This window comes from Nipponia nippon, unplaced genomic scaffold (assembly GCF_047370975.1).
Source record: "Nipponia nippon isolate SJK-2023a ecotype South Korea unplaced genomic scaffold, ASM4737097v1 scaffold_8, whole genome shotgun sequence".
NCBI classification, from domain to species: domain Eukaryota; kingdom Metazoa; phylum Chordata; class Aves; order Pelecaniformes; family Threskiornithidae; genus Nipponia; species Nipponia nippon.
In genome coordinates this window covers 1,208,200-1,234,341 of record NW_028262402.1, presented here as the reverse complement: position 1 = coordinate 1,234,341, position 26,142 = coordinate 1,208,200, and the positions used below count along the sequence as shown (strand labels likewise).

General features: G+C 44.3%; 1 protein-coding gene across 5 annotated transcripts in view; it reads right to left on the bottom strand.

Annotated features, from left to right (window-relative positions):
• The window catches only part of PALM2AKAP2 (PALM2 and AKAP2 fusion), a 277,020-nt gene that overhangs the window by 159,758 nt on the left and 91,120 nt on the right, over positions 1-26,142 (bottom strand). For all 5 annotated transcript variants that reach the window (XM_087741637.1, XM_087741632.1, XM_087741635.1 and 2 more), the window contains exons 4-5: positions 3,286-3,400; positions 2,651-2,672 (exon numbers count right to left, since the gene is read on the bottom strand). In XM_087741637.1, coding sequence (XP_087597763.1) covers positions 2,651-2,672; positions 3,286-3,400 — 137 coding nt within the window. The remainder of the gene's footprint in view (positions 1-2,650; positions 2,673-3,285; positions 3,401-26,142) is intronic.

Below are 26,142 nucleotides of genomic sequence, written 5' to 3'. Positions count from 1 at the left end.
GCAGCAAATTATGTTATTCCTAGCATCATCTCAGGCTTTGTTTAATGGAGAGCTTGTCAGTGACAAGCCACCAAGGAGCTGGCACTAGCATGACTGCAGGAGGCAGGGCCGTGGCCCCCAGCCTCAGCATTTCTGCTCTGCTTTCTCTTGTGTGGTGATCTATGAAGGCAAAGAGTGTTCGTAGCCTGGAAAATGTGGAATTTGTGTTTATTGTGTCTGGATGACTTCAAGCTCAGAAATGGTCATTGCCAAACACAGTTGTTTTCTGGGAAGGGTAGGAAGGACACAGAGAGTCACTTGATCGGCCACTAGTGCTCACCACCACTTCTCCCCTCCCCTTGCAGCCTTTGCCTGGACCCCTCTGGGCTCTGAGCTCCCTGTAGTTGTGCCTTCTGCACACTCAAAAGCTCTGTCACCACCATATATATGGCACAAAAACATGCACAGGGACACAATGATGAGATAAATCACTTTCTGTACCGTCATCGTGTTTAGACTAAAGGGAGGGATGGACACAGAGCAAACTAATGTGAGATTTATGGCCTGGAAGTCTTTCAGGATATGGCAGCAACTGAAGAAATTGCTCCAACAGGTTGGTGTTGGTTTGTGTCCGTGTTTTACACAACCTTGGTGTATTATCCAATGGCTCTTACCATTTTCCTCTGCAGCATATGTTACAAATGGTTGCCAGACAGATGGTTGATCTGCTGCAACAAAGCAAGTCCTACATGTTTTTGAAGGAAGGAAAAATCTATGGTAACAAAGTGATTGCAGCTAGCTATGTACATGTTTTCTTCCTGCTCTGACCAGCTACCCTCACAGACTGTTGTCAGAGAGCAGAAAACAGAGGACCTGCTCAGCTTTCACCATGTGAAGATGTATGATCGCATCGTGCCCACAGTGGGAGGGCTAACAGGACAGCTTGCAGCCTTGGTCATCCTTAGAGGACCAGAGTACAGTACTGCTTAGAGGATGACCCGGCCCACCTCAGCCCACAAGGACCAGCTGCTGAGAGGAAGGGACAAGATATATAAAGCAAGTGGTCCGGAGGACAAGAGGTACCAGTTAACTTAGCTATACCCTCTGCTCCCTCTGCTTGTGCATTTATTCCAGAGGGACTCTCTTCTCTTTGGCATAATTTTGAAGTTTTCTGTTACCCTTCAGAAATCACGAGCTGTCCTTGCTTCTGGCTCAGTCTGTGAGGGAGGCATCCACTGAAAGCAGGCAAAATCTGGAGAGCAGTGACGCTCCTCTTGAACCCAATGAAATACTACATTGCTATAATAAAATACCTCCGGGGAAACTACTGCTTTGTATTTGCTAGCTGGGGTTTCTTTTGGTTCCCATTTCATCACAACACACATGAAGAGGCAGATCTGATCTCGCAGAAGTCATAAACGCTCCTGCGTACTTCGGATGCTAATTCCTGTAGGCACCATTCTTCTTTTGGAAACTTACCAACAACCATGGTGAAACTCTGTATAGGTACAAAATATTTACCATTCTGGATCTTTATTTACTTTGTGGTAGCCAATTTCAAGTGGCCCAGGAGGGAGGAAGAGTAAGTTCTTACCATGGAGCATCCTATCTGGGACTACTTTTTTTTTTTTACAATGGGATTTAATGTAAAACTTGAATTACATTGCTAACAGAAGTGAAAAATTCTGAACTAGATCTTCGAGTTAAAAAGAAAACCCTCTTACTATGTAATATTAATCACCTCAAAAAGACAGCTCCAAGTCAGCTCATATGCTATGTATTAACCTTCCATTGTGTCCTAGTACTTTGATGTTAGGATCATCCTGCATATTCCTCATCTATACTCACAGTACAGTTGGGCATGGCTGTATCAGCAGCTGGAAGTGCTAGTCTTGACCTCGGTATTTTGAATCTTGTCAGTTCAAAGACATGTACTGAGAATGAGTGTCTGGAGCACAGATTTATCTGCAGATGGATCAGCATGATATCCTTCCCGGGTCCTAAGGGTCCTGGAGAGGCACTACAAGGGTCTCTCTTGCTTCCTGGGAACCAACCATATTATTTGCTCACTCAGACACCTAAATTTATAGCTCAGTATTTAGACTGATCACACATAGTGTGACACTAAGTTCATAAATTAGGAATTATTACATCCTTATCCACCCATGCGAGGTTTTCCTTCTGTAAGAATCATCACACAGAGAATATCATTCATCAGTGAAGTAACCTAATTTTAATAGTTGTTCCTGTATATTAGGAATAGACCTCATTGTATTTAACTGTTTATGAACAGAGCATGAGCACATACAGTGGAGAAGTTTGACCACAGAGAGGTGAAAAGGAGTCTGCAGTGCAGGGCTATCATGTGGTGAATGGGGTCAATAACATAGAAGTTGTATGATGTCTGTTTTGAGTAAGTCATCCATGCTGTTCTTTCCCCTTGTGTGCACGTAAGAAGAGGTAGAGCTCTGCCAAAGGAATACTCTTTCACCACAATAGTGATGTTTGTGCTTGCACTATAGCAATACCAAACAAAAAATGTAATGGCTCTATCAATAAATCAGAAACATACAATGAAAAGAAGAACCCCCACTCTGTAAACCTTTGCAACAAAGCTATAGTAGCAACTCTTGTTAAACCCAAATCTATACAATAATAAAAAGGCACTTACCACCATCCTGGTGTGAGAAACTCTGTGAAGGGAAAAATAAAATGTTGGGTTAAACCTTTTATATTTTGGGTATAATTTGCATGAAGTCTTGATTTTTATGCTAGGCTTGCTTTTATGGTTCTTTGTAATTTTTAAATGGGTAACTGGGGATGTGGTTCCTCAGGTTTAGGCGCCATTAGAGGCTGAGGGAGAGGGACATGGTGTAACTAAGGAGAACACTGCTGTTTGTTGCAGGCTGTAATGTTCAGAAGTGGCGTTTGTGGTGAATGCCGCTATCTCTGGGTGCTATTGGGAGCAGGGAGGTTTGAGATGCCTTTCAGGATCCTGCTGACATCTTTCAGTGGGGCCGAAAGCTCACATCGTTCCCCTGCAGATAAGCTAGGGAGATAGTCCCTGAAATCCCTCTTCAAAAAAAAGCTGGAGGGGGAAGGGGAAATCCAAGTAACCCAACCAAAATAGATCTGATGCCTCTATATCTTTTCTAGTCTTGCTGATCCTGGTTTAAGCTACATGCTCTGCAACTGCTCTCAATCTTCCCATAAGTGCATGAATTATAACTACTGTTTTCAAACAGTGCTAAGAGTCTACCTTGGTTTCAATCTGTGCTTGAGTTTTTTGTTGTTTTTTTTTAATACCTTTTGCAAGTTGTCGAAGGATTTCTCAGTCTCCTTTAGTTTTTCCAAAATGATTTGTTCTTTGGCAGATATTTGGGATTCCTCACTTTCTAATTTCTGTATTTCTTGTTCCAGCCTGTGGAAGACATACAGACATGCACATACACACAAAAATAAATATGTAAAACTTATTTCAATGAGCCATAGTTTTCTAGGTATTAATTAGCATTTCAAATGTCATCAGGAATAACTTTCACTCTTGTTATTCACAACTGCTTTCCTAACGCACAAAGGGCACGTGAATTATTTGTAAAACAGACAGATTTATTTAAAAGAAAAACAGTAATTCTCTAATAATCCACTTCTTCCAAAGCACATACAGATTAACTGAAAATACCTGAATACTGAAAATACTGATATCTCAGTATCCCTTCACCCCAATTTCTGTAACATCTCTCAGATATGCACTTTCGTTTTCGAAATCACAGTACGGGATATAACCATAAATATGCAGTAATAATTAGAGGAATAGGTGTCTTCTACTGCTTCCGTACTCCAGACAATGAAACTGGAAATAGTTGTTGGAAGCTGGCAGTCAACCAGTTGTGTTAGGAGTTTCTCTTGAACCAGTACTTAGCCCACTCCTGACAATAACATTTTGGGATGTCCATCCATGCTTTCTACTGTTACTCCATGATGCTGGGTACCCCGGAGGCCTCAGGTACTAAAATCCACAGGCTACTCAGAAACTAAACTTATTTTGCTAGGCAGTAAGCATTCAGCACTCTTGTTTCTCTTGTCAAGACCTACTGGCACTCACTCTTTAAGATGTGTTGATTGTGATTTGGGATACACTTTAATCAGGGTTAGATTCTCCATTACTTTAACTCAAACCTCCTTTTATTGACATGATTTATGCCAGTGCACAAATATTCCCTCTTTCTCTATTATTATGTATACCACCATCTTTATTTTCTCACTTTTGACCCCCCCCCCCAAAAAAATCTGTAATATAAAATAAGATGAACACTTTTGAACAGGGATAGTTCCCTAAAACTCCCTTTGTCTACAGAAAGAGCTGTAGCTTCTCACAGCTTGTTGGATCATACTTCTTTGAATGCGACAGATCAGCACTGCCCAGTACTTTTGTTACTCACGGCTGCTTGCGCCTGCCTTTCTGCCACCACTTCTCAAGTGAGGGATCAGAGCACTGATCCAAGCTAAAGGGACACATTTCTGCTGTTTCCCAGCCACGCTCAGCACAGGACTTCGTTAATGCTTTTTCGATCACAAGACAGAGGACAAGGAGACAGTGAGCAAGTAGGAGGGAGGGAGGGATGGATTGCTCCTTTCAGGGGTTTGACAGCTTGAGTTGCTTGTGAAATTCATGTGTCTAAATATAGATGCAAGGGTCTAACTTAAGGCACCCACCTGGGAAATTTCTCCCCACTTTCTAATTATGCAAGGATGAAAGATGTGTGACACTTGCTGATAACGCTTTTCATTACAAGGAGGCAAAAGTGTCACAGCCTCAAGTTGTTGAAGATGGAAAAAGGCATATTTTGCTCTCCTAAAGTATGTGAATACTTCATAGTCTCAAATTCATGGTGGGTTGTCGAACAGCCATTTTTCTCTCTTAAAGGCAGCCCCCTCATCTCCAAGTTGAAATGGCTTAATTGCAGTGATTTTAAAATGAAGTGCTGGAAAGTACTGCTCCAATCCACTTAACGTTTTCTCCAAATTAATATAAAAATTTTTAAAACGCAAAGTATTTTGAAACAAAATACTTTGTTTTGCTGAAATGGAACAATTTGATACAGGATGAATTTTCCCTCTTATGTTGTGATTCAGGGAGAAAGTTTTCAAGAAATACTGTTTCATCTTGAATTTTCTTCCCAGGAAATGTTTTAAAATACCTAGTGAAGTGAAAAAATCATTTGTCACTGAGGTCAGCCATTGCCATGCTCCTACTTAATGAATTTAGAAGTCAACAGGAAGGTGGCTTCTTTTCCTTCCCTGTTCCTGGGAACAATTAGTAGATCCACATAAGTTTATAGCCTGCTGATAAAGAAATTTGAAATATTCTGCCATGCTGTCTGGTGAAATTACATTGTGGAACTGAATGAGCTGGGGTTTACTAGTATGTTTCTTTTCCTCCCAAGTGAATCACATTTTCAGGATGCATATTCTGTAGCCTGGTAGATTTTGCTCACTACATGATCCAGGATGAGACTGGAAAATGGCAGTGCATAGAAGTCAGCAACAACAAAATACAGGGGAAGAAAGAAGTCCTTTTTCTTTCAAATGAACTGGACATTAGTTAATAATTTATGACAATGAAAATACGTGCTGTAAGGCAACTCATTTGATCTCAGTAAGGTTATAAGCAAGTAGGCTCCTTATCATTTGGCGTGATCGTAAGTGCACCATTTTTTGTGCACCAGCTCAAAGAAAGGTTTTTCATGAATTGTTTCGTCTTCCAGAGAAAGTTTGCTTCTAATGCATGCACATGTGCACTTGCACATGCACACCCAGCAATTGATTTGATTTATATTTTCTTACTTTCTGGCTACTTGCTCTTTTGTTTTCACTTGTTTATGTCTCTTTTATCCTTCCCCCTGGTTCATTTCCTTAGTTTCTGCATCATTTGTGTCAGCCTACCCTCACCATTAAAACGTGTTGGGCAGATGCAACATTAGGTTACCCTATTTTGACATGTCTTGTTCTTTTTTTTCCTGAAACCCTTCTTCAGTTCCTTTCAGAAGAGGTAACAACAACTTACTAAAGAGGAAAAGGATGGAGACACAGCTGCCAGGATTTAGAAACATGGGTGAAGTTGGTAGGGACACAGATTTCCTATGTAACACTGAATAAGAATGCATGCAAACTCATCCCATAGGTGCAAATTGTCCTTTTTCCACTGAAATCAGTGCAGGTAGAATGAGTCTCCCAGGCCCTGTGTAAAATGGGTCTGAATTCCCAATTGTGGCAGGAAAAATATGGATCATTCAGCCAAAATGTACCTGTTACATAGCACAGGGGTCATATACCAAGCATTCATATCCACAGAAGGTTGCTTTATACCTTTTCACTCAATTTTATACAACTCTCGTCTGTACTCTCTAGGCTTAAAGGCTGAGGCAATGCTGCTGAGGTACTGAGGTAACAAATACTCAAGGGCACAGTTTCCACTTGAACTGTTGTATACATTCATCAGTAAACCACCTAGGCACTACAGGCCTCACTGAAAAGTTTGGACCTAGAATCTTCACCACTTCCTTTGGGCTGCCTTTTTAGGTAGGTGCTAGCAATGCAAAAATTAAAATCATAATGCAAACCAAAGGTTGTTTTGCACCCTTTATTTTTTTAGTGAGCTTCGTATCATTAGATTTGCTGAGTGATAAGGAGAACTGCCTGCTTTTTTAGTAACAAGATACAACAGAGACATGCAAATGTGGTCTGAAAAACAAAATGCACTAATATCACGTGTGTTTGAGCAATGTGCTATATAATGGTTTAAACAGTAATAAATCCATTCACAGTGCACATGTACACGTACACAGATATACAAAGTGCTTACTTTCTTCCTGTGTAAACCTGTTAAATATTCAATAATGTCCTTTTCTTCTAGCCCAGTTTAAAAAGGATGTGCCTTAATTGTCATTTGACACCTGGCAAGGAAACCTTATAATTCTCTTGTTCCTTGGCTTCTTAGCACATTTCAGGCAGACATTTGAAAGACGGCCACAACAATAAAGCCAATTAAATAAACAACTACAATATCTGGAGTGCTGTAGGGAAAAAATAAGAAAGAAAATGGAGATCCAGATGAGGCAGAAGTGGTGTAAGGCAGACCGTTCGTATTGTTGCTTATTGGCCCAAGCAGTTATCTGATCACTGGGATTTGCTAAACTGTTTATATAAGGAGGAAAAAAACGGGCCAGGGAGACCACATGTACATGCTTTGGCATGGGCATGTTTTATCAGTGGATGTACACAGAGCCCTATTTCCCTGAATATCACAGAAAAAAACAGGTGGTATTTTGCCACTCATAAAGCCAATCCTGCCTTGCTGCTAGTTTGTTTGTCCTGCAGCTTTCTTTAATGGAGGGCTGCCATAAACACCTGAGGGTATAACAGAATTTTCAGGGGGGGCTGAGAAGAGCTGCCCATGTAGGCCAGGTGACCCTCCTGCTCATGTTAATGGTGCTGTGAAGGGGAAGAAACCACAAACAGCAGAAGGGATGCTGTCTCTTGGGCAGCATTTTGCTCTCGTTTTGGGGCACCCTGATTCCTTAGTTAGCAAGATTACAGGCTGGTAGGATAATTCAGGCTGGAAGTGACATCAGGAGGTCTCTAGCCCAACCTCCTCCTCAAAGCAGGGTCAGCTGTGAGATCAGACCAGGGTGCTCATAGCTTCTTCCAGTTGGGGCTTGAAACTCCCCAAAGATGGGGCGGAGGGGGAAATTTAAGGCTACTTGCAGGCTTTCTCTTTTATAGTCTGTAACTATCAGACATCATGCCCTGCAAAATTCAGACCAGAACCATCCAGTACTGCAGAGGAAGAGGATGCACCAGACTGCTAAAGGAAGTCTGGGCGGTGTGTTTGGTGGAATTTTGACCCAACCAGGTGGCCACACGAGTGTAGGCGAGACGGGCAGTGCAGTTTCTGAGAGGACTGGAGGCAGAAGCAGCAAATGAACTCTCCTGCAGAGATGCTGGGATCAGGGACCAAAGGAGCTGTCAGGTAGCACAGAAGACTTTAATTTAGGTGATGAAAAGGGGAGCTAAGAAGGGAGATCTAAAAGGTGAAGAGGCAGAAGGAGACGATTGGTACTGTGGTATGTGTACATGTGCATTTATATTTAGCACTCAGTACCCGGCAAACATGTTTGGATATAGGGCTCTGTTTTGCATTCCAGCCTGAAGATGATGAATGCACTTTCCCTAGGTGAAGGATTTCCTCTGTTTCCTGTGCTATGATGTTGAAACCCACAGACTTGGGCTGTCATTTTCCTCTCCACTGAAAGGCAGAGGCTGTTCTGGCACAAGTGCCTTTACCTCGACGCCAGGAGGGACCCCAAGCAGGATCCTGCAGGGCACTCACACAGCTGGTGCAGAGTGACACTGCCTTGCAACAGGAGCACACAAATCCCACGTCAGCAGAACTATGCCTGAAGAAAACAGCCTCCCCTATCCAGCTAATTAACTCTGGCAGACACATGATTTCTAGAGATACCTACATTTGGCTCAGCAGCGTTTTGTTTTTTGGGGTGGGATGGTAACAGCATTATAAACAGGAAGAACAGCTGCAGGTTTATGGACCAGTTTCTTTAGCCTGTGCTAGCTCTGCATGCTGGGTTGCACCTGAAGAATACTCATGTAATTTCTGCAGTGAAGATAGAAATGTAATAGAAGTTATGTCTGCAGCAAACACACTTAACATGTCAGTGGAAAAAAAGAACATTCATCAGCACTAATAAGGAAAATGTACAAGTATTCAGAACTTAAGAGGAAAGCAGGAAAGACCTAATCAGAGTAAACACTCAAAGGGAAAAGGTGGCGGATGCATACGTAGAGCGGAGGATGGCTCAGCTGTAAACTGATTATTTTGCTATTGCTTGACTGACACCCTATATCAACCTGATAAAAAAGGCACAAATATACATGGGCCTGTATATCAGTAATTAGTGCCAGGTCTCTCAGAGCTGAACATTCTGAGGTGTTACAGCTGGTATTAAAACGGCAGATTCACAAGTAGACGATTGCAACAAGCCCCTCTGAGGCTTACTAAACAGAAAGTTAAACACCAAGTTTAGGGATAATTGGGCTTGCTTGAAGGGATGAAATTGATAGGTGCACAAACTCCATGCCCATCTCAAGGATCTTGCCCTCACGAAGCTTTTGACCACACAGCAAAACGAGAAACTGAAACTTAACATGCAGGGTCCACCCTTCTGCAAGCATAGAGCCATGTGCCTTTTCCCACAGTGCAAAAGAGCACTGGCAAAAATGCTCTACCCCGTGGGCCTCTCATTCCCACTTCTTGGTCACTGTAAAGGTTTTTGGGGCAGCAGGGTATCTGTTAGCTCACCCACATTCAGAATAACCTTGGAAAATGAACTTGCAAGGGGAAAGGGTTCTCTCTGCAAGATGTGTAAGTCTTGCTTTAGGCTCTTTAAACCAGCACAACTGAAGAAGATATGGGGAACTGTACCCTAAATCCCAGTCCAGCACCTCAGCCTGGTACATGCTTCCTATACCTGTATCAACTGCCAACCACCAGCAACGTGGCTGTAAACCAACATGCCTAGGAAACTGGACCGTTTACCTACATGCCACAGCCATGAACAGTGCCCTTCATCTGCTGTAGAGGAGGAGGAAATCACTGACTAATATGTGGTTTAATTTCCACATTGGCTTAGTTTTCTTAGCAAACACCAGCAGTTGTGCCAAAGCCAGTTGGACCATTTGTGGATGTCACTGTATATCAACACACAGCCAGTGCTGATGGCAAAAACCCTGCTTGATTTCAGGTCTGTTGCAGGATCTGAAATGGGATTCCAGAGCTGAGTAATTCAGTGCCTCTTAGTTTAGTTTTTCTGCAGAGCTCATCCTTTTTAAACAGCTCACCCTCAAAGAGGAAAGCTGGCAGTGCACATCTTATGATTTCCAAAAGGCTGTTGTTTACAGAGTGCAGCTGATAATCAAGAGAAGCAAACTTAATTAGCATCTTTGAAAAGGCAAAACCTCCATGACTTGAAAGACTGGGAATACATTATCACCAATCAATGCCTGGAAATGAGATTCAGGCATGGTGCTGAATGAGTTGCTCTGGTAATCTATATGAATCTTCCTGAATACACAGGAAGGGAAAACATTCCCTTCACCAAAAAAAGTTGCATCCCAGTACCAGCTCATGAAGTTGGGAAGAGGGGAAAAAATCTCTATAATTCCCTTTGCTGTTTGAAGTAAATGTGGATACACACATGCATAGAAAGACAGCTGTATATTGATATTTTGCATCTGCCTTGTTTAGGACCAGGTTAATCCCTGCTAGGTTAGACAAATCAAGGCCAGCAAGTCAAGCACTGGCCACAGGATTTCTTGAGCTACACATGATGAGGTATAAAACCCAACAATCATTACCCTGAGTTAGTTAGTAAAATGTTGCCTGCTCCAGGTGTAGAAGGCTTAGTGTTGATGTAATGCAAATGCTTTGACCTGGAATTGTGGAAGTTATATGATTGAGTCCCTTTCCTTGCCAAAGCAACACTGTTTGTGTATTAATTTTTGTTGGTGGTTTTCCTGACACAGCGTTAATTCTCCCAAGCATGGTGACCTTCAGCGCTCTCTGGGGTGACTCTTCCTCCAACTGGAGCCACTTTTTCATGACCTGCTTTTTCTCTATTTTAGAAGGATACTATCTCATTCCAGTATCATTTCCTCACATCACCTTATCACACAACTTTTTGCCCCCACGGCATTTACAGCCCCCACTTGTTTGTGGACTTTTACAAGCATGAGCCTTCCAGGGCCAAGTTCTTCCAGTCATCTTCAAATGGCAGATGTCTCCAGCCTGGGTGAGACTGCAACCTTAAAAACTTCCCCCTGCCTCAGGAAAGGGTAGATCACTGACTGGAAATCAGTGAATCACTATGCCTTGGATGCTTGCCCTTATAGCGGAGAAGCACATGGTTTGACCCTCCTTTGGGAAATGGAGGGGAAAAAAGAAAAAAAAAAACCCTGGTCTGAACCCAGTCCCCTGGCCAGTGGCCAAAGAGGTGAAAGAGTGAAGAGTCCACTTATTTTCTCTCTGTCTGCTTATACCAGAGTATTTTGATCTGAAAGCTCCCATTTGTGCTCCTGACCAGGCTCCAGGCAGGACCTGGCAGATCTTACCCAGTCCCTTTATTTCCCTGATCAGCCAAGTAAAGGCCCTAATAGCTTAACCTGCTCTGGCAGTCTGGCTTTTGAATCATCCAGCTCTTGGAGCACTTGTGCTTAAAACAAATGGCACAAATGTCCTTGTTTCTTGGCCCAGCCCTGTGAGATGAAAATGAATATTTAGGGTCCTCCTGGAGAAGCTGGGTTTTGTCTCTCCTCTTCACCATTGCTATCATTTTCTTCTTCCTCCCAGCTCAGAGAGAGAACAAGCCTCCTGCCTCTGGAGCCTCTTGATCCAGTGTCCAAAACATTAAAATAAAGTAAATGAAGTGAGAGCCACAACTGATATAAAATGCTTGGGCTGCACAAAACCAAGACAAGCAGCTCTCTGGGTCCGGACAGACAGGGAGTTGCACCAGACAATGTATGGGACTTAAACTGGAAGTACAGGGACACATCACCTGTGGTTCATTGTTCGGTACCCACTGGGATGGCAGGAGAAAGGCAGGGAAGATAAAACAGCCATCCAAGAGAGGACACATGCACTGTACTTTCTCATTGGAAAGGTGAAAGTGCAAAGACTCAGGGAAGACACTGAACCCTGCAGAAACTTGCTTGCTCTCCCACGGCTTTAAGTAAACTTGGCAGGACAAGCACCAGGAGAGTTGTCCCTGGGATGCCTGAGGACACACAAGGAGTACAAGAGTACAAGGGATGAACGTGCTCACGTGGCTTGCTGTCATGAAATCCTCTCGCCCTGCCATATTGTGTTTTGCTCCTACCATTGAGGTGTACTTCAGGGGACTGGCTGGGCACTTTGAGCATGGGGAATAGGCTCCAGAAAGGCCACAATGATTGTCATGGGGTCGGAGGGCACATGGTTCAGGTGAAGAAGGTTGCATATGCAGTTCACCCCAGCACAAAGTCCCCATACATGGCAGCATGCACCCAAAGACTAGAAAAGCAACACAGGTGCAGCCAGGCCTGTGAAAAACAGTTTACTGGCACATTGCAGCTATGCACGTGAAAATTCATTTAGGTTTGGCAACAGATGCCAGCATTTCAGCTGTACAGTGGACTGCGTTATTTATATCTTGGGAGAGGTCCAAGAAATAGAGGGAGGGCAATCGGGGGATGACTGTTGAGTGCTTGTTCTTCCACAGTGCAGCAGTGCTGGCTACTGCAGCGTTACCCAAGGTTAGCATGGATGTATGATCAAAATGAACGTGTGATCTTATACAGCACCCATACCGCACGCTGCCAAGGAAGGAGGATGTTTTTGTGCAATTCCTATACATACCAGTATACTGGAGATAGATACACATTCAATTACCTAGCAGCATTTACATGGAAGGCAGGAAGCCTGGAAAAGGGTGTGAGTTTTATCTCCACCTTCTTTTTTAATGAAGTGAAGTAAAAAAAAAATTACTAAAAGTATTTGCCCTGAAGAGATTTCAGCCTTCCATGTACAGACTGGGAATACACTTTTTGTCCCTGATTTACAATGTCAGCTGAAAGATGAGCTGCTAAGGGTCATGGGGAGCTCAGGGCAGAGCATGAGCCAGGCAAAGCTGCCTGGTGGAAAAGAACCTGGGGGTCTTGGTCAACAGCTGGCTGAACATGAGCCAGCAGTGTGCTCAGGTGGCCAAGAAGGCCAATAGCATCCTGGCTTGTATCAGAAATAGTGTGGCCAGCAGGACTAGGGAAGCGATCATGCCCCTGTACTTGGCACTGGTGAGGCCGCAACTTGAATACTGTGTTCAGTTTTGGGCCCCTCACTACAGGAGGGGGCCCCTCACATCAAGGTGCTGGAGCATGTCCAAAGAAGGGCAATGAAGCTGGTGAAGGGTTTAGAGAACAAGTCTTATGAGGAGCAGCTGAGGGAACTGGCATTGCTTAACCTGGAGAAGAAGAGGCTGAGGGAAGACCTTATTGCTCTCTGCAACTACCTGAAAGGAGGCTGTAGCGAGGTGGGGGTTGGTCTCTTCTCCCAAGTAGCAAATGATAGGACAAGAGGAAATGGCCTCAAGTTGCAACAGGGAAGGTTTAGACTGGATATTAGGAAAAATTTCTTCACCAAAAGGATTGTCAAGCATTGGAACAGGTTGCCCAAGAAAGTGGTTAAGATCCAATCCCTGGAGGTGTTTAAAAGATGTGTAGGTGTGGTGCTTGAGGACATGGTTTAGTGGTGAACTTGGCAGTGTTAGGTTAACGGTTGGACTTGATCTTAGAGGTCTTTTTCCAACCTAAACTATTCTATGATTCTATGACACCAAATTTACACCCCTTGGGTTGCAGGAGAATGGCCACGAGGATATCCTAGCAGCCAGCTGCTGCAAGGCGGGCCCTGTAACCTCCAGGTTAAGTGGCTGTCCACAGCAGAAACTTCAGATAGACACCATATGTTCATTTTCTATACTTATTGAAAATTACAGCTGCTTATGGAGGGGCTGCAGCAGAAATGCAATAAACGTCTGCAAGCTCGGAGTGGAAGCAGTGCTGCATTGAAAAGCAAAACACGTGGGAGACTGGGTTTAAAGGTAGTGCCATCAGCTAGGGCTGGAGTGGGTGAGTTGTTTTCTGCCTGGACCTCAGGTCACTGCAGCTTTTTCTTCAACCATCTGCTCTGGCCTCCTGCCCTTGAACTGTGAGACCCATGGAGGTGCTCTCTGTGCTTCTGTCTGCTCCTCCCAGGGAGCTGATGAAGGTCTTGCACAGTGAGTCTTGCAGAGAGCAGTGCTCCTGTCCCTCTTGTTCACCCATGGGCCACTGGAGTGAAGGGCAGGGGCAGAGCAGACAGCGCAAGAGGAGCACCTGGCAGAGCTCCAGGACCTCAGGATGTCAGCTCTGGTGGTGACTTAGAGTAGTGTTTGGGGACTTGGCGATGCTTGTCTGCTCCTCAGCAGTGGAGTGCTCTTGTACCTGACGTGCCCACAGGACATGCTTGGGCAGCAAGTGAACAGATCACAGTTATTTCTGTGGAGCACAGGAGCCAAGAGCAGACACTGGACGATGCCTTAGAAGCATGACAGGTTTTCCCAACTTGCCCTGAATCCAGCTTTGCTCTCTGGAGCTGCTCAGCCCAGACTCCTTTGCTCTGATTTTAATGCTTCTTCCAGTACCTGCCATCCCTCCAACCTTGTCAGTCAATCATAGCTGCATGCTTGGACCAGAGACAAGTGTTGCTGTGACTTGCTCTCAGTTCCAGGTAACCAGAGACCTACAGGTTCCCTTGATTTAAGCTAGCTCCTCGGCCCCGGCACACTGGTACTGTTCTCTGCTGATACAGTGCAGAAGACCAGAGGACAGGGAAATATGTTCTAAACCAGCCTTGTCCATCTCCTCTTCCTTTCTTTTTCCTCCATCTATTCTCTTTCCTCTTCTACCTCCTCTTCCTGCTGCTTGCTGTATCCTCTCTCACTCTGTGCTGCTGTTCCTGGTGGATCTTGTCCCTTCATCACCTTTCCCCGTCCTCCATACTTGTCCTTCTGAAACCTCCTGGCCAATCCTGCCTCCCTGCGACTCCCCTGCTCCTTGCAGCCAGTCTCCATTCATTACTTTTCCAATCATATCACTTCCTTTCCTATTAAAACATTATGCCCATGTGTACTGTCTCCTCGTTGTCCTTTCTCTTTTTCTCCTCTCTCCCTCACATAAGCGAAGGGCATTCACTTTTGACTGTTCAACCAACATTCCTATCTGTGGGCTGGCTCTCTTGCTGCCTTCACTAAAGGTTGTGCTCCTTAGTAAAGAGGTCTTCAGAGCACAGGGGATCATGCTTCACAGAGGAACAAGACCCTTCCCAGCTTCTAGGGTGAAGCATGCGTGCAGCTTTAGAACTTCTATAAACATTATAGAAAGGGGAAAATCTAAGCATCAGCTGCAGCTGATGGGAACAGCCACACTTCAAAGGAGAGAGTCCATGTGTGCTCACACTGCACAGTGTTATATAGAACATATTTTATATATATATATAACATAACATATAGTATGTTATATAGCTATAATTCCCTAAACATTATCATTCACCTTCTGGTGCATTTCTGCTTGTCATAACCAGTGGGAAATGATGATAGAGGCTTCATGAATGTTGCTGTTGATGTTGAGAGATGCCTGACTGTACTACCAGCAATGGCCATCTTGTTAGTACAATGCAATTTTCAGTCTGTATATAGGAGAACTTTCACCTAAAAGGGCCTGGGCAAAAGTTTGTGAGTCCACCAGAGTGAAAAGAGTTAATGGGTTTTGGAGACACTTGGTAGTGTTTTTTCCCTTGTATCTTTCCCTGAGCTTTGTTTGTGGCTTTTTTGCTCAGAGAAGAGTGAATGCAGAGGGATGATGAAGGTCCTTGAGCCCGCGCAGTGTGCAGCACCCCCTGGGCTGTGCTGAGCTGCAGCTCTGACTACCCAGGGTGAAGCAGTGACGTGGGATGTGCATTACTCAGCCCCTCCATGGGGATGCTCAGAAAAGCCATTTTGACAGTGCCATACAAATACCAGCAAAGATACATATGATGTCCAATCTTTCTGAGGAAAAAGAAAGTCTGGTAGAAAGTCTGCCATTTTACAGAGCTAGCAACTGACCTAATAAAAGGGCTTTCTCTGTAGCCAATCTACGTAGAGCAGATGAAAGTGGGTGCTGCTGGTTTTTCCCTACCATGAAGCATAATTTCTTCTGAATATTTTTCTGAACTGCATTTTTCCTCTCTAGCTCAGCTGGTAGTGACAATTCTTACCACTTGTCTTAAGACAAAGATTGGTTTTTTTTAAATCTCAAGGATATAAATATTTTTGATGTAAATATTATTCTTCCTCTGATGTACCTATTACTTAGATTGCCTGGAATGGATGCTAATACAACGTAGCAGTAGTTACATCAGTATTTGCTTGTTTCTCTGCAGTGCCACATGCCTTTTAGCAAACTCAAGATCTTCGTTAAGATAAATAGTAGAGCTGTGAAAAAAAAATCATGGACAATTCTAATTTTCTGTCTGTGCTGATAAGGCGCAGAAGTTCTTTATTCCCATGAAGATGTGCACCGAAGTTTTGCTCTGGGACTCACTGCAAGTGTTGTATTTCTTCCAAAGAAATTATCTGAAATGATGCAGAGCTACACTATAATATCTCTGGTCTTACTGTTCACACAAGGTGTCCAGCTAAACACCAGCACCAAAGAGCACAGTATTATCAGCCTACTGTAATGCCCATTCAAGTCAATGAGAAGATTAAGGCATGTTTAGGGAAGGTATATACTAGTTGTTAATACATATGTTATATATTACAGTCCAAGCCTAAACAGTAATACCTGAGAGCACACCTGAAAATGCTCCCATTTGTGGATTTTCCCTAATACATGTATATGTAGATATGTACATATTGGTTGAAAGACAGGCTTTTTCCTGGTACAAGCTGCCTTTCCCCCCCCCCCCCCCCCCCCATTGGTATTTCTTGTCTGTCTTGAATTCCTGCACAGGTTATTTCCACACCAGACTCCAGCTGAGCCTTCTTCCTCTGCTGAGGCAGAGCACGGGCTCCATCCAAAGTCAACGGCAGCTTGTTCCCTACTGCTCACAAATCAGGATTTCTCTCCTTGCAGATTTCCCATTTGGGATGTTTTGAATCCCTCCCTGTCCCCATCATGTGTGAATTTTAGCTATTTAGGAGCACATGCAAATGACTTCTTCATCTGGCAATCTGATCATCAATGAAAAGGTGCTGTAGTTATTTACTAGAAAAGCAGTGTTAACAAAAATAGCAATCATGGGCTAGAGTTGTCTGTTTTATCCCTGCTGTATACTCCAGCAAATCTCTCTGCCTTCATTTCCCCATCTTGATCCAACACATTTTGCCAATCCTATACAGTCCAACCATACATCAGACCATGCTTATCCCTGGTAGAGCTGTTAGCTGGTATTATTAATTATAGATACTCACTGTACATGTGAGCTTTCTATGATTTTGGTTTGACTTGACTCTGATTTGCTGCTAATGACTGCATGGACTTTGTAATGGACTTCTGGTGCAAACAATGAATTATCTATTTGCTTTCTGAAGTGTAAAATGTGGTGTTTCAAGGAATATGGTGCTTACAAGCTTAAGAATTAAGTGCTGCTCAGCAACCAGCACTCTGACCTAAGGCAGCCCTGTGATTGATTGAATATACTCTGAGAATATAACTAAAAATGAAAATGAGCCCCAGAGAATTCAGGCTGTTACACTGAAAATGTGAAAACCCAAACAGAAGTATTATAATTGGTGTGATGACACCTTCTCTGCATCCTGGCTGTCATATGTCTGTTAAAGCACAACTACCTTACTACTATGGAAAGCTGCAAGTTCAGGGATCCCATCTGCCTCCCTCGGACCTTTTTTAACAAACCTTTCCTTACCTTTTGTGTTGTGCTTTAGTCATGACTGCCTGAACCTGTTAAGTGCCCTCAGAAGCCCTTGACAAAGGAGTTAGATGGGTATGCGCTGCTGACAGCATGCCTCAGGCACTGAGTTCTATTAGGTTGCTTTAAAAATTTCCCATATTATGTGCCCCTCACAAATACACAAATGCATTCCCCTGCACTGCTTGCCAAGAGCAACTTGGACGTCAGGGACAGAAAAAGAGCAGCGGGGCAGGAAGGGGAACACCCAGTAGGAGCTGTTACTTGTTTTGTTTGTTCCTTGATGCAAACAGTTTCTTGGATTTGAGCTTTGAGAATCTATCCTCTGCTGTCATTCACTTACAGGAACTCACAGTCCATTTTTCCAGGGTGAAGGCTGATGTGAGGCAAGGAACGTGTCCAATGGGAACAGACAGACTCTCCACCAGTAGCAATGAGGGATGCACCAAGCTGCTGCTTCCCTGAGTATGATGACAGCACTGTCGTGATCCTGCTTCATCCATCTGATCTACCTTAGAGCTTTTGTGTTGTGTTTGTTTATTTATTTGTGCTTGGCAGCAAGCACCCCTGTGCCCCAGAAAGCATTGGAACAAACACAGATTTACTGGAGAGAGGTTTTGCCCTGGTGGGATAACTCCAAGGTTATCCAAAGTGCTCCTGCTGAGTCAAATCAAGCCAATCAGGAAGCCCCCAGAAAGTGGGCTGTGCTTTGTTTGTTGTTTCCACCCTTAGACATTTCCTGCTATTGTTCTTGTCATTTTCTCTGAGTGTCCACTGGGCTGGTGGGTGGTGCTGCTACCGCTGCCAAGGGTTTTTGGGGAGGCTGCTGGTCCTCTTGGGCACATGGAGAGCTCTGTGCTGTTCCTTTCACAGACGCCCAGCACAAATTTCTGGCATACAAGTGCAGGGAAGGTGGGGCTGTGGTGGTAACTGCATCTCAGTGAACAAAGCAAAGTGCCTTTTCCTGCTGGCTGTGCTCAGCTGGGCAAGAATGAAATCATGCCATAAAATGATGAATGAATTTTAGCTTAAGAAATTGCTTACCACCCCAGGAGAAGCAGAAGGTAGGTGGGTGAGAGCAGAAAGTCCACAACATCCTGGGATTCATTGAGAACTGTAGAAAGCTGAGGAAATACTGACTGTGCTCTAGAAATTGACTGCTCTACTTTTATCTCTGCCATCCAGAGCCTGGTTTTCTCTTGCCAGGAGTACAGGAGGTCGCCTACAGTGGCCTAGCCCCATCACACCATTAGAGGACCAGAGGAGCTATAACTATCCAGGCCTTCCAGGGACAATGCCCATATCTCATTTTTTAATTCTCTGAGTTTCACGATTATGTTTTTCTTTCTTCAGATGCATCTCATGAGTTTCTACCTGCAGTGGGAAGGACTGAGAAGAGCCAGGTAATGCACTACCCATGCTCCAGTCTCAGCTGGAAATCACAGCAAATCAGTTCCTAGATGCCCACCACCTGCTCAGGTGATCATGAGCACATCTTTGGTTTTCACCTACGGTGTAAGACAATTTCCTGTGCTGTGGAGAAATTGTGAGACTGAATTTGTGCTTGGACAACATCTGTAATTGTGCAGAGAGATCCCTGGAAGTATGGTGTCGTTTCTGAGCTGTACTGGTGAATAGAGCCAGCTACACAGCTGTGTGAATGAAGAAATGAGTGGGAAAAAATGCTCTGAGGTTGCTCAGCGCTTACTTTTCCAGCCCTTTGCTCCATTTTACCTAACATCAGCCACACTTGAGTCATTGCTGTCTGATGCCTCATGGCGCTGGTGTGTGAATTAAAACAACAGGAGAGCGAGTTTAAAAACATGGCAATGCCCTGTTTTATTTTTCATGACGGATCATAAGTCCCCCTTATTGCCTCATGGAAAGTTGGAACAAAGCACAATTTTAGTTGTGGGAAGCTGCACAGTTTGTCTTGACTTTGCACTGCATGTCTGTGGTTGGAGTCAGCTGACGGCTTCCTGCCTGCATGGGTCTCGGATGGGTGAAATTCTTGACCCCTGGACTTCCCAAGAGCCTCAGAGCTTCCAAGTTGGGATAAAGCAGACATCTGGGCTGATTTGGTTCAGGGGAGAAAAACCAGCCAGTAGAGCACCTGCAGTCCAGGGTGGGTTAAAAAAGGGATTATTTTCCTTTTTAAGAGAACCTTTAAAAGCATGCCAGGGTCTACATTTTGACGGTTGGCCTGCAGCTGGCCATAGGGCACAGTAGAGAGGTGGCACGGGACTGCATTTCTGAGGGTAAATATCATAGAGGAGAACCTCAAAGCCATCTAGCAGTGTGGTAACCCCCTACTTTCTAATAAATTACTTCACACTCAGTTCATTATTCTTCCTGCAGCAAGCTGAGGAAAGCCAAGCGTAGCCTGACATGTTCCTGGCTACGATCCCAGGGAGGAGCTGGCTGGTCACGAGGAGCTGGTTCGCCTTCTGTGGTTTCAATGGATTCCATGACTATGCAAAATGTCCTCCCAGGGGTCTCCTCACCCTTGCGAACAATCTTTACACCTGGAACGGTGGTACTGAGGGATGGGGTAGCAAGCAGAGCTCATCTATGTCACATGTCTGGAAATTCCTGCTATGTAACCAGGGAAAAGAGACTAAAGTTTTTCAGGATTTCCCTAAAGTTTAAAAGGTTTATTTTGTCTGGTTTTGAGTCTCACAGTGATCTTAATGCTTAAGGATCCTGGCCCAGAGAAAACCTCAGCTGAGTCTTGGCAAACCCACGAACATTCTTGGTTTTACCTGTATGATTGACTCCCTCATCTCCTTTCTGTGCCTGCTATGTGTTTTTTGTTGGTATATGAATAAAGCATTCAAGTAAAAAAAGTTCTTGTAAGAATGAGCAATAATAAATGTGAGACCATTGTGAAAATCTGCTCAGGTTTACAGCACTGACAGAACCTTTTCATTTGCTTTGTCTAAAATTTCACAATAACATGAGACCAAGGGCAAAGGCTTCACAGATGCCCATATTATTGAGAAGGCTATGTCCCATTTCCCAGTTTACTGTATGGAGGTAAGCGTGTACACCCTAAGGGCGTGGGAAGTTAAGAAATTACTGACCAGTTTTTAAGTTACAAAAGATGCAAGTAGGCACCTTAAGGGATTTCCAAAAAAGCTTAAAAGTGATAGAGGTGCTTTTGAAAGTGGGATGTAGGTACTTCTGAAAGTCTGTCTCCTGTGATTTCCATGCCAATTGGTGTATAGTTATGAACACTTTTCCAGCTTTATTGTTCAAAGGGGCTTCATCTATGGATGTTTATGGTAGAAGTGATAGGGCAGTAGATGGTAAAGCAGTATTCAAAGCCTTGAATTTAATCAAGAGAGAGAAACAGGCATTAAACTGTAGGTGCATATGTAGTTCCAGTGGTTTGAATAGATGAACTGATGCACTTGGATGTAAGCACATGTTGAAGTGTCTGACTCAAGGCTTAAAAGGGTAAGCACATGAATCTCCAGAAGACAGCTCAAAAATAGGACTGTTGTCCCAGTGCTTTGGAATGGGCAGACTAAAAATGAAATAAAACTAAAAAGGCCATATTTGAAATAAGGCATAGAAACAATATACTGGGAGCTGCAACGGCATCGGCTGCATTATGACTGTCACCGGATGAGGGCAGTTGGAAGTGCAGGCTGTCGAGATGATGGGCCAAAGGGCTGGCAGGTTATTCACTAAGCACCAGGTGGACACCACCAACTGTCTAAATGCTTTCTTCCTCATTTGTAGTTGGTCTCATTTGTGGCTGAGCTCCCTGGCTCTGCCTGTGGTTCTCATCTCTGCTGTTGGCAGCCCCCTTGGCGTACACCCTGCAGCCAATGTGCAAGCTCCCGTCAGCGTGACAGTCCCTGCAGGAGCTGTGGGTTTGCTGGTCATGCCCTATTCTAACAACATTTGCCTCATTAGCAGTGTGGAACACCCCCCATTTCTTCCCACTCTCCTTTACTCTTTTCATTTTTTTGTCTTCTCATATTCATGTCTGTTGTTGTAATCAGTCACAAAGAGGCATTTTGTGATGTTGGGACAGGACTGTTGATATTTGCCACCTTACGCTGTGTTAACACTGGTAAGTAGGAACAGTCTAAAGATGCAGCTTTGTGCCCAAACTGGCCTTGCCTGTAAGCCTCCTTGGCTTCTCCCTGGCGATCCAAACCCAAACTGAGTGCTCTTGTGGCCTTCTGGCTATAGGGCTGCTCTGGTCTCTGCTCGTTGCCCCACTGCATGCCTCCTGCTATGTGTTTGGGACCTGCAACATCAGGGTCAGAAAGTCCTCTTGCAGCAAGTCCTCCTGCATTTCCTTGTTCCTGCCTTCTTCACTGGCATGTCCTCTTTGGAATGTAGCAAAGTCTTGAGGCCAAGTCCTTGAAAACCTCCATATCAGTGAAGCAGACCTTGTGCTGAGCTCCAAAAACTCTGTGTGGATTGATTTGTAGAAGGACATAAACCACTGTTTAGATGGAGAAAGGTGAGTTGCCTGGTTTGGGCTGATTTTAGACAGCTTGAAGTTTGAACATAAAGATGACAGGAGCATCTACTTGTCTTGGAAAGGCTGGTCATGCAAGAACCGCCTATGTGAAGGCTCAAAAGGCTCAGGAGGTGGTTCCTGTCCCTCACAGACCTTGGTGGGTGTGCTGGTGTCGCAGAAGACAGGTCCTGCCTGGCCCCACGGCACGGCTCTCACCATCACATTGTCACAGCGTTATTTCTGCCTATGGCTGGCTCAGGTGGGTGCCATTGAGACAGAAAGTAGAAACCGTTTCCAAAGGTACCAGGCAAACTGCCTCACCGCTGCTTTCCTGGTGTTACGGTCAGGTGGGAAAGAAAGCAGAGGAGTGCTGCTGCTTTTGAGCTGGTCGGTACAATTGCAAACGTGAAAAGATCCAACACTCAGCAAAAATAAGATGCAGGACAAAGGAGGACAGTGGTTTTCTCTGACAGCACACCAGCAAGAGCTGGGAAGAGCCACGTTCAATTTATCATGTCCATGCATATGATGTAGGTAATCATGGCTGGATTATTTTCACCCAGAAACTCAAGTTTAGCTGTTGTATCTTGTCCAGGTAATCTGTCAGCCAAGAGCCAACAGGTGACTCGGTGTATCCTGTCTGAGGTTGCTTAATCCTCCAGGAAGGTGGTTGAAGTTGTGCTTTACCCCACATTCATGGAGGGCTGGTGGTGGGCTGTGGCTCATTACCATGACTCATCTGGAACTTGGTAAGATGATGCGCTCTGGTAACTTGACCATGACTTGGAGCCCTTCCTCTCTTTCTGTTTCAAACTCCTATCCCTGAAATCGGTATTGCAGTAAATACCTGCTTGACAGGAGCGCTCTCAAAGACTGTGGCCAGGGGGACCAAGAAAATACTGCAGATAGATGCAACTTTTTAATAGCGAGTGCTAAATATCCAATACATCTTGCACAGCCCATAGCTATTTTCTCTTTTCTCATTTCCCCTCAGCCCTCCCTCATGCATTTCTCTTTTGCTGAGCCTTGTCTCTTCCCATAACAGATTGTGTGGAGTCGCATATCACAGTGTAGGAAATGCTTGTTTAGCAGAGGTTTATCCCCTAATAAAAATAAGACAACAAAACTTCAGATGTACATGCTAAATATACCTCAGTGCACCTAGGGAGCACTGCAGAATGGCCCCAAGTGCTAACCTTCACTTGTGCTCTTGCACCAGTTTGTACAAAGAGCGTATTATCATGAAGGTCACATACTAGCTTCCCTTTCTGCTTCCCATTCCTGCTGCGTGCTATGTCGCTTGCTTTGGTAATCGGAAAGGATTGCTCTGCAGACAGATCGCTTCTGCCCAGGGGACAGAAAGAGGTCTACCACAGTGGTGAAGAATCAAGGAGAGGGGTTCAGGTCCAGCTATTAAAAACTAGGAAAATAATAATAAAAAAAATCCCTACCACTGCATGTGTAAACGGATTTTATGCGGTGGGATTGCCGGAGGAAGAGTTTCTCTGCAGTGTACGGGGCCATCTAGTGAGCTCGGGCATTATAACAGCTCTGCTTTCTCCATTGGACTCTTTGTCCTGCTTGTCCGCAAGACAAGGCTTCACACAGTAGCTACCAGCAAGGTACACACACACTCTTTAACAATATTTTCCACTGCAAGGTGAAAGGAGGAATACTGCTGCAGGAAGGGACAGAATAGCAACAGAAAGGGCATGGCTGATGCCGGGGAGCTTGGCACACTGCATTTCTGTGGGAAGTCAGAAATCCAGCAACCCTGGCAGTGGAAAGGCAGTGTGTAACTTTCCACTGAATCGTGTCCTCAGCTGCAGCACCGGTGATGACGAAGGGAACTGCTCAGCCCGAGGACACCGCAGCAGATGTTATCAATGCAGGTGATAAAACCTTCTGAGAAGCAGTGAGACATTGGATCCTCAATATTATGTGGTGGTTTCCCTCACAAACACCTGGTGAGGGGCAAGGGAATGGGAAAGTGATGTGTTAATAACGTCAAGATCTCAGAGAACTGGTGCTTGTATTTTGCGTGATGCGGGACTGATAGTCCTGGAAGGGAAACTGCTGCAATGCAAAGAGTTATACTCACAAAGTCCTGTCCCCACGCTTCACCTCTGAGCAGACCAGACTGATTGCCTGGGGATGAAGTGCTGCCCATTCACTCTCCTGTGTCTCCTGTGAGGCTGCCAGATTTTAAGAGCAACAATAAACATCTGGGGATTTTGGTAGCTTTTTGTGGCTGCTCAAAGAGCCCTCAAATGTACCTGAACCCACGTCTGACTCCTAAACCTACAGCCAGCATCATGCTGTTCTGCTACCAAACTATGTTTGTTCAGCCAAGGGTACAACGCTGGAGAACATGAGCACGGGAGGGTATTTGGGCATTTCAGGTGCCATCACGTGACGCCTGTCTCCCCAGTGACACCTTCCACTTTCAGCATAGACACAGGTGTTTTTAAGCAAGTTTGTCCTCTTGCATTAGAGGTACCTCAGAAAACTGGAAGGGAAAGGTTGGAAGATCCTCATCTAGTGAACATCAGTTTAATCTCACTGAATGCTGGGAGCCAGGTAAGCCACATGGTCCACTAGTTTACCTGCCTTCAGCAGAATGAATGCATTCACTTCCTCATCTCTTAGACACTTATTTGACCTGTTGGGACCTGCCTCAAGGGTGAACTCTTCATGTCCACCAGCCTGTCTTTGGAACAGCTGTAAAGCTGAAGCTTGGTAATTGTAACAAACTGTTCTACATTCTCCCAAATTGTCATTGAAGCCTTGACCTGCAAATGTTAGTATACCAAATTAGCTTTCTTCATGTCATTATTAGTCCCAGTGAATATGAATGGGCACATCTGGAAGCATTTGCTGTTTCAGTATGTGCCTGTGTGTGTTTACACAGGCTATGGACAGGAGAAACAAAATATAATTAGATTTGTAGCCCTGCAGCCTAGTAAATACAGTATTGCCATTGCTAGTAATGGGTCCCAAGCTTTGTAATAGCTTTCCAGGGCCCTTAGGACTTGTCAGGCTCTGTCTGTATTTGCCTCATTTGTCTTACTTCTGTGCATGTTTGTATAATCATACGGTGTAGCTACAATTTTCAGACAGCACTGCCAAGCATGTTTTTCTGTAGGAAGAAATATTCATGACCTCACCATAGTGATTTGGTGCAGAGGAAGATGGGATTGATGCCACAGCTGAAGCCTGGAAAGAGGGACACAGGGTGCTGTGAAGAAGAGAATGGGGTGGCATGACAAGAGACAGGGTACAGGCTGGCCCTGGAGACCCCATGGCTATGAGCAAATTCACAATGGTCAGGTAAAGACATGCAGACCTAGAGCTGGACAAGACCGCTTTAGGAGCAACAAACAGAACAAAGAACAAGTATCTACAATACATTCCATATAAAGCAAGTTTGGATATGACATGGAATTACAGACTCATGAAAAAAGACCAAGGCATAAAGGGTGTTTGTTAGAAAATATATACAAATTGCCTCAACTGGACTCAGAACTGAGGAGAAGGAACCCATCAATGTCTACATCACATTCCTCCTGGCAAAGGGAAGAAACCCTCGCCATCAACATAGTATTTGCCCTGATAAGGAGCTTGAGACGCTGATGATTTACCATATCTTTTATCTCTTTCCAGGACTGATCCAAAGGGGTTGTAGAAGAGCGATTGTAAGAGCAGAGAAAGGGACAGGTACTAGGAAGGCATAACAGTTGTAATTATTATTCTGGAGACTTTTTATGTAATAATGTTCCTTTTTTCCTCCTGTAATACTTTGACTGAGACTAAAAATAATTCTGTTGTTAAATTGGTAGGATTTCAATTACCTTAACAACAAATTCTTGCCTTTGCATAAAAAGTGTGCTTATTTTTCATCATACGATGTTTTTTTTAATGCAATGTCACCACATTGTATGTAGATGGGAGATGGAGATCTATCTACTTCCCAGCTCAGTGCCTTAAACACTGGACTGTCTTTTTGTGGGTTTTTTTGTGTTTTGTTTTCTTTTTTTTTTTTTTTTTTTGTGTGTGTGTGTGGTCAGATGGGCTTTGGGGAGAATCTTCAGAAGAATCTTTTTTCAACAGGTAATCT